Source organism: Stylophora pistillata, chromosome 6 (genome assembly GCF_964205215.1).
Source record: "Stylophora pistillata chromosome 6, jaStyPist1.2, whole genome shotgun sequence".
In the NCBI taxonomy this organism is placed as follows: Eukaryota; Metazoa; Cnidaria; class Anthozoa; order Scleractinia; family Pocilloporidae; genus Stylophora; species Stylophora pistillata.
Window position 1 is genome coordinate 5632821 of NC_142524.1, and position 16898 is coordinate 5649718.

Sequence of the window (16898 nt, forward strand, 5' to 3'; positions counted from 1 at the left end):
CGCGGGCGCTAAGTGCGGAAAACTTTGCCAATCACTCCCATGGCGGGCGAAATTTATTTCAATCTGGAAGAGGGTTCCTTGATACTTTGGACAATTGTTTTGTAAGTATCTTTAACAAACCAAACTTCGACCGGTCAAAGAATTCCATCTTGTCTCCGTTTGTTTCCATCAAAGTATATTTTAAAAGTTTTCAGCCTTAAATTCCGAGCTGAACATGGCTGGGTAACGATTTTCTGCACCCTCGATTTCAGGTCTCGCATTTGGTTTTTATTTACAATCATAGTATGTTCCCTTGTGATTTGTACCGCATTGGGAACACTGCAGATGGTATTTCTGTTGTTTGAGAAGAACATCTTCCCCCCCCCCCCCCCCTTTCACAGAACACAATGCTCTAGTTTTAGTCTCTCGGCATCCACTTGGTTGAGGTCCATCCCCCCTCTCGAGACCTTGAAAAATACTATCTTAGCTTGATCAGTCCATTGAAAACTTTGTCTGCTCTTTAACCCTTAATCCATTTCTTTTTTCTTTCTTTTGTTTTACTCTGTTGCCATTAAATTGAAAAAATTAAAAATAAATTAAATTAATCCCTAAGATTGACTGGCTTCTAATTTCTCCTTACATTTTCTTCCTTGAAGCATATGTAGAGGTCACAAGAGTATAGGAAGTGATCACCATTTAAGAAGCTCCTGATTGTCAAACAATTAATTTTCTCCTTGTCAGCACCATAAGAAATGAAAAGAGAACAGTGCAGAGAGTGTGAATATTAAAGTTAGGGTGTAATGGAGCCAAAAGAGGTTCTTTATTACAGAGCAGTGTAATCATGTTTGAAAGCATGATTCTTTTCTTTTCTTTCTTATAGGTTCTTAAGTGGTTAATGAGCTGTGGCTCATTCTCCGTGATCAAGTGGCAACAAAATAAGGTCAAACCATGTACCAATTTAAGGCAATGGGATCTATGAAAGAATTTCTCTCTCAAGTCAGACTTCTGGGACTTTCCAAGAATTGCTGTTTATCTTTACCTTTCATACAAGCCAGGGGTTTAACCAAAAGTGTCTTTGTTTCACCTGTCAAACCCCAACAAAACTGGATAAAGCTTAGAGGGGCAAACCTTGGGTTATTATCAGTCCAATGTGCTCTCAAGTCTGTTTCTGTGAAGGCCCTGGCTAAGGATATTTCAGCCGTCAAGTCCACCAGTGAATATCTTTACTTGTACGACAGATTCAAGGACTCACCTGCCATGACTCAAATGAATCGCATAACAATTCTGCATCATTTGGCCAAGGTGGCTGCAAGTGGACCAAAGAAGAACTTCTTTTCTTTGAGAAAAGTTATAAATGAAGAAAAGGAAATTTTTATCATCCTGTTGAACAATATTGGAAATGATCTGGAGACATGCAAGGCTCGTGATATTGCGACTATTGTATGGTCGTTAGGGAAATTAAGGGAGCACGATGCTTGGTTTGTTACCGAATGTGAGAATGAAATACTTCGGCGAGATCAGACCTCTTTTCGGGCACCAGCAGTGTGCAAGATTCTTATTGGTTTTGCTTCACTTGACTTGAAAAGATCCAAGTTTTTCAGAATTGTTGAACAAAGAATTCTGGATGGGCAGCTTAAGATGGGCAAGTTTGAAAATCGTGGACTGGCCGGTGTTTTGTGGTCTTTCACCAAAACTGGAAATGAAAGTAAAGAACTACTGGAAAAATTCCAAGAAGAGATTTTGATCAGAGATATGAGAGAATTTAGCAGTGACCAGCTGGCTCAGTTTTTATGGTCATTCACCCAGAAAGGAATTATACCTTGTGATAAACTCTTCCCAATCACAGAAAAGGAAATTTTGCAAAGACCACCAACAGATCTCAGTGATCATTGCATCAAGATGCTGCTGTGGTCATTTGCAAGGGCTGGATTTGAAGGAAAGGAAGGCAATAGTCTTTTTGCTAGTTTAAGTCCTGAAATAATACGGAGAGGTGTTCATGATTTTGATGCAGATGAGCTCTCAATGTTAGCATGGGCGTTTGCCAAAAGGTGCCCAGAAGCAGCAGGGGTCTTTGATGTCATAGAGAAAGAACTCTTTTTTCGAGGTATAGCTGTGTTTGGAACCCAGGAATTGTCGCAACTCTTATGGTCATTTGCAGTGACCGGTCATACAAGTTCAGAGCTTTTTAATGAAAGCCAAGAGGTATTAATTTCAAGGGATTTAAGTCTGCTGAAAGTTAAACAGTTTACTGAATTAGTCTGGGCACTTGGAAGATCAACGCTTTTAAGTTCAGATTTTTTAATGAAGGCAGTGAGTGACATGTTATCAAATGCAACTGTGTATTCTGATGAGGAACTGTGCATGATTTTACATGGATGTGTTCAGGTATCAATGGATACCCAAGAACCTTTAGAGCAGTTGAAAAGAGAAGTTCTGGATAGAAACATACCTCAAAATAAACCTGAGCTCATTCCTAAGTTGGCTTCAGGTTTCTCTACATGCAGCTATGAAGCAGGATCGGTATTTGATGAAATAGAGAAAGCACTACTTACCAATGACCTTTCTATGTATACAGAGCAGGAATTACAGGGTTTATGTGTGGCATTTTCCCAAATGGGGAGAGAATTGTCCCAAGTAAAGCAAACACTAAAGGAAGGTGGGAAAGCTGAATGAGCGGAAAACAATATGAAACATTAAATAGATAAGTCATCGCTGTGCTATTCAATACAATGTTTTTTTTATTGAATAAAAATCTCTTGAATAACAGAACATTATTGAAGAGTATTGACTATGTCTGGCTCTGAGTATTGACTGTGTCTGATTCTGAATTTTGTTTTTGCAACCTATGGACCTTGCACTTGTAAATATCTTAGTTTATCTAGTAGCCAAGGGTACTTTAATTTAAAAGAAGCACTACTGATCTGTTGATCTTACACAAACAAACCTTAAATTGTGGCTCCTACTTCTTGCTACCACAATCAAACACTAATGACCACCCACCACTCAGGGACCTCTTAAAGAGAAATTACACATTTACCACTTCACCTATTAGATTTGAGGCTTTGAGCAAGCCAAAAAAAATTCCAGGTAATTGTTTTGGCCCCTGCTTATTTGAGCCTATCCCTTACTTTCCTATGGCTTTGGCCAAAGAGTTATTTTAATAGGCCACACTTAAAAGTAATAATATGTTAATGTAATCTAATTTGACAGGGCTTGTTGCTACTCCTTGACGTCAAATTTGTAGACTGTTTTCTGTTTGTAAGTTTCTCCTGGCCGAAGAACTGGACTTGGGAAGTTAGTCTGTTGACCAAAAAATAAACAGATAAATTATATTATCAAAAGCAAGATCTTTTTTAGATGTACAGCTGAAATATTTCACCACTTTTTATAAGGACTTTACAAGATTAGGGTTTGATGGCAGTTACAAATTACTCTTGGGAACAGCCAAAAAACAAAACTAACTTGGTTAACAGCATCAGGGTAATTCTGTGCTTCTAAGCAGAATGCACCAAACTTATGGTAAAGAACACCTCCCTTGCCAACAACTCCATCAAATCCATTGGCAGTGTAAAACTGAACTCCAGGCTGATCGGTGAACATTTTAAGAACACGCCCACTGCTAGGATGGTATACTCTGCAAGACCATAATACCAAGGACTTGATTATACCCAATAACAAATCTAACAGTTTATTGAAGTTTTTATTGCTGTCTTCAGTATTCACTACGTTCAGTTTCTGATAATTTTTAACTCTCTTGATGGGGGAGCCCTTGTTTGGTGAATCCCAGTGTTGCAGTCTCTCTCAGTTTCTGCTTTTTTTTCTCAGAGATATTAATAACAAAACAAAACAAAATAAAACAAAAAAAAAACAAAGGAGGTGTAAAAAGGACTCAATAGATCTGCACAATCTGTGTTAAATCACTGTAACCACAATTCATGCACATAAATGGAATGGCTCTGTAATGTGCACAGTTCAGTGTAACTTATTGTACATGTCAATCATGTATGGGTGTTAATGACATCGCAGCATCTGAACATATTTCACTGATGCTGTGGATTTAGATGTTTCTTTGTAATGCTGTGATTTTCAGTACTCCCCAAGTTCCCTTACAAATCTCTGAAACTTCAAATTTTAAAGTTCTGTCTTAATACAAGAATTATTTTTTTGTAGCGAACTATTATTTTTAATCTTCTTACTCAGCACAGCATTCCTTTTTTCCTTTGACGCAGTAGTTGTGATCATAGCCATCTATTTTATGAATATCCTTTCCGATTGGTTTAGGTTTGGTGAAGTCAAAGGTATCATTTGGGCTTGACACAGAGCACTCTTCACCTAAAATATTTAATAATCAATTGTTAAAGGGCACAGAATGTCATAGAAGGAAAGGATATACAGTCAAAGCTAGATAACAGTCCTCAGTCTACATCAGGTACTACAGCCTAGGAAGGGCAGTTTCTTTACCTGCAAATACATGACACAAGGGGAAAATATTAGACTGCACATACCTGTAGGAATCTGCACATCATTTAGGGGTAAATAATGCTTTGCGTGTATCTGAGCTATGTGATCCAAAACATCATGATCAACCTAAAAAAAAGTGAACGCAGACAACTAAAGAACATAAATTGTACACTATTGAACACAAATTCATTAGAATGAATTTGAATATATGAAAATCATGTATGTGTATTGCGGTTTCATGAAATGTATGAAAGCATACATACAAATATATAGCAGAGGTCATGGGTTCAAATCCCGTACAGGCCTGAATTTTTTCAGGCCTTATTTCAACTACTACATATTAAGTAAGGGTTCATTACTGCAAGGATCGCTTTCATACACAATGTAATTAATTTGTGATTAATGAATCATTTCAAAGTGTTTGGTTAAGACACTCTTGACTATAGTATTACGTAGAGGGTCCCTGGTTGGACACCTATCAGTTCTGCTCAGTGTTCTTTTTCTTCGACTGTACCTGCGTCATTCACTGAATAACATCTCCTTTCAAGCTCTTGATAGTTAAAACAAATTCTCCATGTTGATATAGTAGGAAATGTATAGAGAACAGTATTGAGAACATGCAGGCTGAACTATGGGTAGAAAGGATTAAAGCACTAGTACCTGACCAGCCAAGTTAAAGTAGCCATGGTTGGTGAGATTGACGATGGTGGGAGCCTTGGCTGTTGCCTTGTAGTTGAGTTTGACTTCATTGTGATCAGTAAATGAGAATGTCAACCTTACTGTTACATCTCCAGGAAAATTTTCATCCCCATCTGGGCTTTGGTGAACAAACTTAACTTTATTTTCTCCCTTCACTTCACTCTTCCAGTTATACTGATGGAGACAAAAGCAGAGGCAACAATGATTGTGAGTCATAGCAATTTTCAACAGATTGTCAAAAGTGAACCAGGATTGCATCCCTTTTGATTTCCTCTGACGTATGATTGGTCTGGAAAACTCATCCAGCTTTGTACGACAAATATGCACTTTAAAATATGATTTGGTTACTCAAGTTTCCCTGCCCTTCAGGCAGTTTGCCTGTTGTTTATTTTTGTTTTAGTTCCCCTCAGCCCCTAGTGATAATTTCCTTTGTCCACATGGACAAAAACAAAGGAGTTTCTGGTCTATTTATAAGATAATCAATCAAAATGCTCTTAAAAACCGTTGACCCGTAAGAGTGACCAGCATCTAATTTCTCCTCACTGTATCACCCCTGAATCACACGTTAAGGTCACGAGAATTAAAGAAATCATCACCAACTGAAAAAGCTCTGATTATTAAACAAATTCTTATCAGCATCTCAGGAGATGTAAGGAGAAAATGCATACTGATGTTAGGATGCAGGCGGTTAGCTTCTCAGCAAGCAATCATGCTTGTGATTATAACAAGAATGATGACAAAATCATTGAGTAGCTAGCTCAAATAGAAATAACATTGTGACACTTTTGAAGTGTTGTCAGAAGTGTATCTAGTAGACTTGTTAAAATTCTATTCTCCAAAGTACATGTAGATTTTACATGGAGTGTTGTTTTTTTCCAATTTTCCCAAATGAAAATTTGAATGTTATACAAACTATAAGACTCTAGGAAGAAAAACACTTCTTTAGCTATATAAGCATAGTCATATTTAACACAATGCTGACCTTGTTGAATCCAACCCATCCTCCATGTAGAGTATTTGGAGGATTGTTGACAGCTAACTTGTATTCTTTGTCATCAAGGGAGAACTTTGCATTTGCAATCCTGTTGGCAACTCTTCCAACTGTAGATCCAAGGTAATGGGGGTTACTGAGATAATCTGATTATAAAGAAAGAAATAAGAAAGATTATGAGATATCAAAGTTTATACATTTGCTACATTCAATCAGCAACACAATTGCATGTTGACATAATTTTTTTATTATTATTATCTGCAGGCCCAAATCACAAAAAAATCACTAGAAAAGATACCATAATTATTTTCCCTTATACCTTTACCTTCACTTCCCCTTACCCTCTAATACATGTATGTCACACTTTGTGACAAATTACAGGAGGAAACCCGCCAGCTATCAGACCATTTTGCCTATTCATCAGCAAATGAAATCAAGCATGATATTTTTCCTGTAGCAACACTCTCTTCTAGGGGGTCCATGGCCCGAGGGGGGGTAGTCCCGCAAATTTTGGATAGGGGTGTGCCGCGAAGGTTCGTGGACCCTAACCCTATTTAAGGACTAAGAAAGCGAAAACTGATACCCTTTTTAGGGCCCAAAGCTGAAAAATGACACCCTATTAGAGGCGTTATGTGTATTTACCCGCTTAGCGGCTATTAAACCTCAGTTGCAAAATCATTTTGTTACAATACTTAAACGGATACATCAAGGTTTAAAAAAATACGTGCGTTTAGGTGGGCGTTTTCACACTCCAGTATTAGATAATACAATTGAGCTGCCCGAACTAAGGACCAATTCATGGACACAGAAACAAAAGGGTAAAAAAAGATATCCTATTTAAGGACCGAGAACTGCAAAAACCATACCCTATTCCGCGGCACATACCTATATGGCCCATATATGTGAGTACCCCACCCCCTGGGGTCAGTGGGCATGTTCCCTTGTAAAAAAATTGAGATTTGAAGCTCTCTGAGCAGTGTTTTCTAGCATTCCAGGAGATTTTTGAGTAACTCTTTAAGTCAGAGATATATGATGTAAGAATCAAAAATGCTTATTTCCTGTTTTTGGACAAAATTTACTAAGTAGGTATAATTCAATTTAACTGCCTCCTCAGTTCAGATCAAGCAATTCTTTTTCATTTTCTACTGACGACCTTGTAAATTCTTTGTACATAGTCTTTTCAGTTACAAGCCCTTACCCTCCAGCTTATCATAACCCATGACAACATCATCCATCTTTCCATTCCTGATTTGAAAAAATTTGTGAGTTAGGTGTTTAAAACCATATTTTTCTAAAAGGAGTGGTGCTTAACATCAACCCTGTGAATCAAATATAAAGTCACAACAATAGAGGAAATGATCACCAACTAAGAAAGCTTCTGATTGTTAAACAAATTCTCTTTGTTAGTAACTTCAGAAATGCATAGAGAACAGTATGGAGAATATATGCCTACTCAGATGTTAGTGTATAAAGGCTTAATAAGCAAATAACTGGATGATTACCTTCACTTTGCTGGATACTTTAATAAAAGTAATGGTATAAAAATAGATTTGTAAAGTCAAGGTAACTATAGCGAATTTTGGTCGTAAATGTTCGGAAAGCACAGCTGTTCGGTCTATCAAAGGGACCGGGAACACGTGTGATAAAAAAAAATTGTGGGTTGTGCAACGTTCGCGAATATAGTTTTGTAGAATATTCTGTTTAATCTCGACTAATATTCGCCCTTCATCCTTCCCACTTATCAAAGGAAAATAAACTCAGCAATAAATTACGTGTCATGAAAACTACTGACAAGAACAAACTTAAACCTACCTATCAGGGCATCTTAATGCTACGAAAGTCGCTCCGAACGAGATCACTTCCAGTTCCAATCCATGTTTGTTTTTGATAGTGTATCTCCAAACATCCTTTCCTGATTCTGTTTGGCCAAAAACCTCACTAGAAACCACCATTTTAACACTGCGATCCTAGCCTGGGCCTCAAAGTTCTTCAAAGAAAGGGCTGTTACAGACACCAAATATCGTCGACCCCAAAGTCGGAACTGGTAATATTGATTTCAGCAGGAAGTGCAGATGCTGCTTGTGACTGCCTTGTGACCTCTAACGAAGAGTCAGATCGGAGATAATTAACCGGGCAAGATTCTTCCTTTCTATTCTTTGTTATATATGACTTGTATACAGTTCTTTTATTGAAAGAACAACTGATTACCTTTAGTTAACAGGGCTAATTCTGCTTAACGGAAATCTTTCCAATATTCGATACCAAGGATGCAGATCGATCGGTAGAATTTAGAGTTGAGAAGAAGACAGTATCCGACGCTCGTGTTACAGTTCCCAACCGCTCACTTCCGGTCCCTTGACACTCCACGCGCCTTCTTGAGCCATCTTCTTGTCATCACCTCGAGGCGAGAAGCGCGCAGTCGTGTTGGCTAAGGGATTGATTGTTGCTTTAATTAAATTCAAAGTGGTGCGACCGCGAGTGCCCTATTAAAGGATGGTTTAAAACGATGGTCAGTCTCAATGGTTACCCTTTGACTTCATAGCCCGTGTTTTGATAGGACCACAGAGGACTGGACAACAATCACACCGGAGGCGTACTACGTGAGACGGAAAAATTCTAAATATCAAATTTAAACGGCCCGGCGGTCTCATTATACATATTTACTTTTCAATAAAAAAAAGGAAAAAAAAAAAAAAAAAAAAAAAAAAAAAAAACGGGATCGCTCTATTAATCGTGCAGAGCGAAATCAGCCACTTGAGGTGCCCGGGAACTCCTGGGAGCGACGTTACTCTCCCACAACCCAATGTGCGCGTGGTTGGCTTGAATATTCGCGGGAAGGGATCATGTCTGACGAAACTTTGGTACGCGAAGAAACATTTATTTGGGTTTTCATACGAGAAGGTGAGGTTTATATTTATCATAAAACCTCCCGGTTAGCTCAATAGATAGAGCGCTGCTGGACTGTTGTGCGGGAGGTCGAGGGTTCGAGCCCCGGCCGGACCAACACTGAGGGTCTTGAAATAATTGAGAAGAATTTGCTGCCTTTCTATAACATCAAGAAATGGTTAGATATTCTAGTCTTTTCGGATAGGGACGAATAAATGGAGGTCCCGTCTCCTGCAGGGTTGGGGTAGGAGACGTTAATTTCCCACACACGAGATTACTGTGTGATGGATGTCCTCCCCTAGGGTGGGATGGGTGGGAGGGTGGACTAGCACGAATGGTTCCTATGTTCCATTCTAGTCCTTCCCCACTGCAAATAATGCAGTGAAAATGAACTAAATTGAATTAAATTGATCAGAAAAGTGTTGTGTTACAAGTTTCATCCATAAAAGGCAAGAAATTATCTCAGAATTGCCTATGTGTGTTCATTTCTAATTGCCATAACATTCCAGCAGAGCAAAGCTTTGCTTTCCTTTTTTACATGTGTCTTTTCTCTGTCAATCGGTAAATTTATTCGCTCTTGTCTCTCAGGATCGTTACCTTGGCGATCGTTAAATTGCCGATAATTGATCTGTCCAGTCACTATTTTCATATTTAGCTAAGATTCCAAGTTGCCATGTGTCTATTCCGGATTCCGTCTTATAACGCAAGTGAACGTAATACGCAACTACGCATGGTCTGATCGGTCAATTCAGTTTCAGATGCTTTGTCAGGTTATAGAGGCTGCTAGTAACAGGTTATGTTATAAGTTATAAATCACTTGCCTTCAGCTCATGATTCATAAGCTCTCCTCGTGTTCTCCCAGCATCCCACGTGGCTTTATCACGTAGTTGCATAGCCCGCAAAATGTGTTTCTATTGCTTAAAATAGATCATAGATTACGTCAAAATGTGGTTAAATGAAAAAAGCGGCACAAGAGGCGCAGTCGATTGTGTCAATGATGTTTTACCACATTTTGAAGTATTCTGTGATCTATTATCTATTTTGTATAGGCTCGATTTCCGCCGCTCTCTCGGATCCAGTCTTTCTAGTTCCTCCCCGTCTCTTCGGAGAGGAGCGCGGGCTCCGGTTCCCGAACAGCGGCTAGCAATCGAACCTATTATTGTACAGACCTTGCACAACATAGAATCTATTTTGGTTTATAAAAAAAGCACAGCTTTGTTTTGGTGACGTCATCTATGCGTCTGTCCTCCAGTAGATCATAAATAACAACAAAACAAAATACTTGTAGTATTCAGCTTATCAAAAAATGAAGAAAAATCCCCCGTAATGTCAAAATGTAATGAAAACAAAAAAGTGGCGCACTAGGCGAAGCTGAGTGTACTACTGGTGTCTTTATTTTGACGCCTTCTCTGATCTCCTACCAAACAGAAAAACGGTAATACAGAATCCAGGGGCGGATCCAGTAATTTTTGATAGGGGGGTCCAAATTTTGGTTCAGAGAGGACTGTTGGACTCTTTTGGGGCAAATTACTTCTCCCCCCCACCCCCCACACCCCCTTCCACCAGTCGCGGTTGCACGTTATAACTCCTTGGCCGCTTACCGTTTACTTGGATTCATTAATTTAAAAAATCAGCCAGTTAAAAAGTGATATACGATCTTGCGGATGTACGAATTTCAGTCTCAAAGTTGTAAGCGTCAGGTCTGATAAGGGGGGGGGGTCTGGACCCCCCGGACCCTCCCCCTGGATCCGCCACTGGAATCTATTTATTTTTGGAGTCAAATTGTTCAAATGGTTAAATAAACCCTGTATCTGTTCATCCATACATCATTAGTAGGAACCAATCAAAATACCTGCATGATTCAGCCTATTATATAAATGATCTTTTCACACTATATAATTACATAATATACGTATATAGAGGATATACATGACTACGCTTTCAAGTGTCTCTTATGGGTGAGAGAGGCGAATGAGTCAGCGATATCAATGCAAAAAAGATAAATTCGCATCCACAAACGTACATGTAATATTCTGTTGATGATATAAATATTAATGCGTTATTAAATCAAAGACAATTTTGAAACACCTTTTCAGAGGAATTCCAGTATTTCATCAATATCTTTACGATAGAAATCTTAATTCAAATTGTATCGCACTAGTTCTGTTTTCGCCGTAGTGTCTACTTTTTGCAGACTAACCTGAAACCCGCAAAACCACTCTCTAAAGGCGTTGACGTGTTCCTTTTTCTATTTCGTATTTCTGTATTTAGAGAAGGGTATTTCAACTAGCCTAACAAATGTTCGTGCATGGCCAAAACGTTGCTAGCCTTACCTTAGTATGGTAAACCTTTTCCGCCCTTTTGCCAAAAGAAATTTTTTTCCATTATTTTTCCACTTTGTGTTTATTGATAATTTTTAATCTAGCGCATTTCCTTTTCAGAATCATAGCTGCTTGTCCCTAGGAAATCTATCTAGTCATTGACGTGTTCCTTTTTCTATTTTGTATTTCTGAATAGAATTTAGAGAAGGGTATTTCAACTAGCCCTAAAAATGTTCTTGTATGGCTAAAAAGTTGCTGACCTTACCTTCTTATGCCGGATAAGAGAAGCGCTTTTTTCGCCCCTTTGCCAAAAGCAAATTTTTCCATTATTTTTCCAGTTTTGTTCATTCATAATTTTTTCCGTCCCATTTCCTTTTCGGAATCACGGCTGCTTGTTCCAAGGTAATCTTCCAAGGAAATCTGTCCATGGTTTTATTTAGTTCTCATCTGCAATGTGACTGACGCATGATGACAGTGTTTATCACCTATTCATTGTCGAAGTATGGATGTCTTTGGCATTCAAATTTTTGTCGGTGTTTGTGTTTCCACGAACTTAGCAAATTGATTTGGGACCTGCTCAGTATAGATCCTGACGATAGGGTCCTCTCTTTGGAAACTATGTTATTCGAGATTGTATCGGTTCAAAGTCGATTTATCTCAATGGATTTGAGGATTTTTAATTTTTTCAGCTGGGAAGTTTTTTGTGTGGAACTAGCAGGTTTTCAGGAAATATAAGAGTTTATTCGTTTCTCAACATTTTGATCTTTTCATTTTGACATATTTTCACTCGGTTTTTTTTCCTGTTTTAAATGATGTGTAAAGTCACTATGCCTCGAATCAAGTGAGGAGAGAATAACTATCCCACGACGCTTTGCGCTAAAACTTTGCGAGCGTAATTTCGTCAGTCAAAATGTGGGTTTTCCATTTATTTTTAGGTTTTCCATTTAAATGTAGGTTTTCCATTTATTTGGAATCTTTACTGAGTGTATAAATTTTTTGAAAAGTGTCTCTGTGACTTTAAATTAGGAGTTTTACCTTTAGCATTTCAATATTTTGGAAAACACTTGGTAAGAGAACATCGTCATAAAGCCAGCTTTTGGTCGGCTGGATATGGAAATATAAAGGTAAAGTTACATTTTACTTATTGTAATGATAAAACTTTATTCTTACTCTCCTTACTCGCCGTTTTCTTTGTTTTGTTTTTTTGTTTTCGCCACACAGTTTAGTACTTTTTGGCTTCTTTGTGTGCCTTAATTTTTTCATGAGGTTGAAATTTGGCAAAGCGAGCGAAATTCATTAACCGCCCTTCAGGAATGCCGGAAGAGTATTTTGTAGCCTGTTCTAGGCGTTGAATTAATACAACGAAGCGCGATTGTTAAGGGTGAGATAGTAGTAACCCGGAGCCCGGCCGAATCCAATATGCACACTTTATCATGTTGCACGTGTTTTTTTTTTAGCGTACTCAAAGGGGATTTACAACTTACTCACGAGATCGTGCATGCGTATTACCTTACCTCCCTTTCCCTTCGATTTGCGTAATGCCTAGATTTGTTCACACAGTAGTTGTTTGCGCATGCTTAATATGGCAACTTGAACGCACGGGCGTACCGTCACGTGACAGACCAAATTTTCTCAGCTGGATGGGTTACTACCAGTTTTGAGAGAGAAGGGAATTCGCTGCACGCGTGCTTCGCGCTTCGGCAAAATTTCGTTGTGTTATATTGAGTCAGAGAAGGCCACAAAATCCATTTTAGTGGGAATAAAATTATTGGAAAAAAAATGAACTGAAATTTGGCAAAATAGAAGGTTTGGTTTTTAATTATTTGCGGTATAACTCTGAAAGTGAGTTAAAATGAAGAATTTCTGATGGAGACTGGTCTAACCCCACATGTCGATGGACAAAAATTAATTATCTTATTTCAAACACTGATTATGAACGTTCAGTAAAAGAACACTGACCAATTGCAATCAAGTCAAGCCACAGAGGCCAAATGTTTCATGCAAATCTTGATCCTCAACAACTTAGATCGTTGTTGTTCTTCGTACCGTTCCTTTTTTGACTTGCCGCCCAGTCCGGTCCATTCTTCGATTTCGTCGGATGGAAAAGCGCATGTCAAGAACTGACCAATGGCGCTCTTGATTACCAACTCCGGCGTTTGACTCATCATACGAACAGGTTTGCGGCCGGGAAGTGTATCCTCATTTTTAGCCGCGACTTTTGTGTACATCAAGAGGAATTCTCGAATCATGTTCACTTGGGCTAATGTTTTGGCCTCGTCTTTCTTACGCGTAATTTCGGGACACGACATCGCGGATACTTTGCGCAAGATTTTTCGACTAGTTAAGTTTGGAACGTAACCGTCTGGGGCGGCTGGTCGAATGACTCTTGTTTCTTCTGATCGCAGATCGACCTTCCTCCTCCTTAAAATTGGAGAACTTAAGGTTCTCTGCGTAATTTGTGATACTGAACTTGAGCATGATCTTGCATACGAAGTACACCTTGCAGAGGTTATTCCTTGTTCTTGTGAAATTTTTCGTTGGCATCTATCTACACCCGAGGCTGATGTTGCCGCGCTCAGCACTCGCTCTCGACTTGGGGAAACTTTCTGAGGAGTCGCCGATTTCATACTTCGGGTTTCGCTGCTGTCTCCGATCTCTACAACGCGTTTGCTTTCAGCTAGTTTTTGTTTGTGTTCGTCTGCTTGCTCTTCAAGCGACTCGCTTATTTTGGGTTCAATATTAACCATTTCGTATCCTGATTCAGACTTGACAAATCTAACACTACTTCTGCGTCTTTTGATGATATTTTGTAGAGACTCTCTTATCTGTGGATCTGTAAATTGATTCAATACTTCCTTTTCATCGCACGAAATTTCATTGGGAAGCATTTTTCGTTCGCCCACTCCACCATTTTCTGGATCCAAGCAATTACTCAAACATAGCTCGTCATCACAATTGGAAACTTCGAACTCTGTATTTGATTCACGCTCGCTGTCACCTTGTCTTCTTGAGCTTAAGTTTTCTGATACAAGAACTTTTGACTGAGAATTCTTTCTGATATTCATTTCAAAATGATCCTTACAACTGTTATCAATTGAAATAATCGGAGTCGAAGGGGTCTTGTGTCGACTGCAAACTCTTCTCTTATTTTCTTGTGGGCGGCTCAACGTTGTGTGATGCTTACTGGTTAATGGCGTCGCTCGTGCTCCTTTCCTATAGCACTTTTTGTCTGTATCATTTCTCTTAGTCCCTATTCCAGACAAAAAACTCGACATTTTACCCGCAGAACAACCTCGCTCTCCTGCAGCTGGTTTCTTTGACTTACATTGACTATTCTCGTCACAACCAAACGTCTTGTGTCCTTCGATTTTCAACTGGCTTTGCAAACTTTTGCGCATAAAATTTATTTCTTGAATTACTCCATGGGGATCCTTTTTCTCTCCTGATAGAAGGACGTTATGCGTGTTGCCAACCTGGTATAATGTCTCCAAAATGGCCTCTCCCTTCGTGTTGTTTGTAATCATCTTTTCACGGGCCAAGTTTAATCTGTCCACAACATTTCCTAAATTAAATGTCATATTTTCATCTTGCAATTTACTCTTTTAAGTGCCTGCAGACCTTGGCTTCATTTCTTTACCGTATGATGTCAGGATTTCCAGGAATTTAAATGGTTGAAGGGTTTCTTTCGTCAAAAGGACTATTATTTGGAAATATTTATCATCGTCGCCTCAAGACATTGCGTTGCCCAAGTTTTAACTCTTCACTTTTCAAATCGTGTCAACCAACAATGATCGCAATCGACGAATTCATGTGTTGTGAATGAATGGTTTCCCTTTGTTGTCAGCTTTGACTTCCGTTGCCATACGCTTTGGAATAGCATAGCAACTAATCTACATCAGCGCTACCGTGATTGATCAAAACGCTTATTTTTCCTACCAACGTTAATTCCTGAATCGAAAAACGATCTATCTTTGGCCTTAAATCAATGCCGCACGTTCTCCAATTAGTCGCACCTATGATAAATATTCAATGGCGAACGAGTTGATATGAAAATTAGCTTTGCTCTTAAAGTGTTCCATCCAATTGAACCTCATTTGCACTGTTTTTTTCTCGATGCGTAGATTAAGTCATTCAATTGTTTAGACATCGAATGTTTTTGTTCGTCTGTGATTCCTTTGTATTACATTCACATGCATGATTGGAGAATGTTCATCTCAACATCGACTCCTCGATCATTTTGTTTTCGTCCCAATTTCGGTGAAAAAGCTTTCGACGGATGTTGAAACTTAGTATTGTTCTAAATAGTTTTTATACACGCACTTGGTTTTGTTTCTGAAAGTCTCTTCGAGAAGCTAATTTGCGTGATAATGCTTGAGATTTTGACTGAATACGGCCCAAAGTAATGGCTTCTGACAGGTTTGTTGAAAAGTGGTCTTCGAGGTATAACCGTTAAATAAATCAAAACAAACGCGTATTGACACTAACAAAGGTATCTCCGATAGAGCACATTAACTCGCTTATTAAAATTTTTGTCGGTGATGTATGTAGATGAAAGTTGAAATAGCTCAGCATTTTTCAAAATGGAGAACCTGATTACACCGTAAACTTGTTTAAAGGTTGATTTGCTCGAGATTTTTCTCTTGTCGAAAAGGGAAACCAAGCTTGCTCGACCTACAGAGACTTGGTGCTGGATGTGTCAAAGTAAATTTCGTTTTGTACTTGAAAATTACATTTTGAAGGAGTAACAGTCAATTAGGGGCAGGTATTATCTGCATATTATGATCGCTCTGTTTGGCAATGATGTGGCGCATTTTTCGTGCTTCCTAGAATGAAGATCTTGGCCTGCTTAAATGTATTTTCACTCGCTCCCATGCTTTCGTGATTGTTGAGAGTGTTTATTGTCATTTTTTTTTTTCAGTTCTTGTTTTCTCAATGCCCTCTATTGTGATAATGATAATAACAATACAGTTTACATATGTTCAGTTCTTGGGCATAAATACGTTTTGGGCCCTTAGCAGAGCTCATTTGAACCCTCGCCATACGGCTCAGGATGAATTGACTCTGAGTTAAGCCCAAGACATCTTTATACCCGCGAACATAAACCCTTTTGTTTTACTAAATTAAATACGAATAGGACGAGGAGTTTGTGACAATGAAATGAAGAACCCCTCGCATTTTGGTCAGAATTTTTTGATGAACTGCCGTACTTTTAATCAGAAAGATGCTATGAAATTTTCACGAACTGAGATTTAAGAGCGCTAATGATCAAACCAACAAGAAATTCGTACAATAAATTTGCTTGAAGCACGAATAACTTTTTATCAGGAAGCTTTTATAATGATAACCTTTCTCTTCATGAAAAAATGATCTAACTCTTTGCCCCACCTGGCAAAGCACCTGATCCCAAAAGTACGCAGAACGCGTGTCATATAGGAAGCTTGTAGAAGCATAGAGTTTATTTGGTTTTGTCAGCTGTGTTGAAAATGTAAATTAGCCACCGTATAGCGTCTCTAAGGCTGACGTTCGAGCGTAAACCTTCCCGGAATGCGTCAGCACTTTGC

The 16898-nt window shown here is 38.7% G+C and overlaps 3 protein-coding genes across 3 annotated transcripts; 1 reads left to right on the forward strand and 2 right to left on the reverse strand.

Moving 5' to 3' along the window:
* Positions 1 to 6: 6 nt before the first annotated feature.
* On the forward strand, positions 7 to 2772 carry LOC111323201 (uncharacterized). Its single transcript, XM_022926511.2, has 2 exons — positions 7 to 101; positions 860 to 2772. Exon 2 carries the CDS (start codon positions 928 to 930, stop codon positions 2650 to 2652), a length of 1725 nt encoding a protein of 574 aa, XP_022782246.2. The 5' UTR covers positions 7 to 101; positions 860 to 927; the 3' UTR covers positions 2653 to 2772.
* Positions 2693 to 8663, reverse strand: LOC111323202 (galactose mutarotase). Its single transcript, XM_022926512.2, has 9 exons — positions 8339 to 8663; positions 7943 to 8229; positions 7329 to 7375; positions 6122 to 6276; positions 5101 to 5313; positions 4485 to 4566; positions 4176 to 4311; positions 3442 to 3613; positions 2693 to 3279 (listed from the first exon to the last, which is right to left on the reverse strand). Exons 2-9 carry the CDS (start codon positions 8080 to 8082, stop codon positions 3199 to 3201), a joined length of 1026 nt encoding a protein of 341 aa, XP_022782247.2. The 5' UTR covers positions 8083 to 8229; positions 8339 to 8663; the 3' UTR covers positions 2693 to 3198.
* Positions 8664 to 13127: 4464 nt separating this feature from the next.
* On the reverse strand, positions 13128 to 16086 carry LOC148727925 (uncharacterized). Its single transcript, XM_088762390.1, has one exon. The coding sequence runs from the start codon at positions 14913 to 14915 to the stop codon at positions 13311 to 13313; it is 1605 nt and encodes a 534-aa protein (XP_088618516.1). The 5' UTR covers positions 14916 to 16086; the 3' UTR covers positions 13128 to 13310.
* Positions 16087 to 16898: the final 812 nt, after the last annotated feature.

Bases quoted from the DNA above. Each gene is read 5' to 3' on its own strand.
- LOC111323201 (XM_022926511.2), top strand. From the start codon at position 928: ATGTACCAATTTAAGGCAATGGGATCTATGAAAGAATTTCTCTCTCAA.
- LOC111323202 (XM_022926512.2), bottom strand. From the start codon at position 8,082: ATGGTGGTTTCTAGTGAGGTTTTTGGCCAAACAGAATCAGGAAAGGAT. The intron at 5,314-6,121 runs GTCAGCATTGTG...TGTCTCCATCAG, and splicing joins GATGGGTTGGATTCAACAAG to TATAACTGGAAGAGTGAAGT. The intron at 4,312-4,484 runs GTATGTGCAGTC...TAAATATTTTAG, and splicing joins TGATGTGCAGATTCCTACAG to GTGAAGAGTGCTCTGTGTCA.
- LOC148727925 (XM_088762390.1), bottom strand. From the start codon at position 14,915: ATGACATTTAATTTAGGAAATGTTGTGGACAGATTAAACTTGGCCCGT.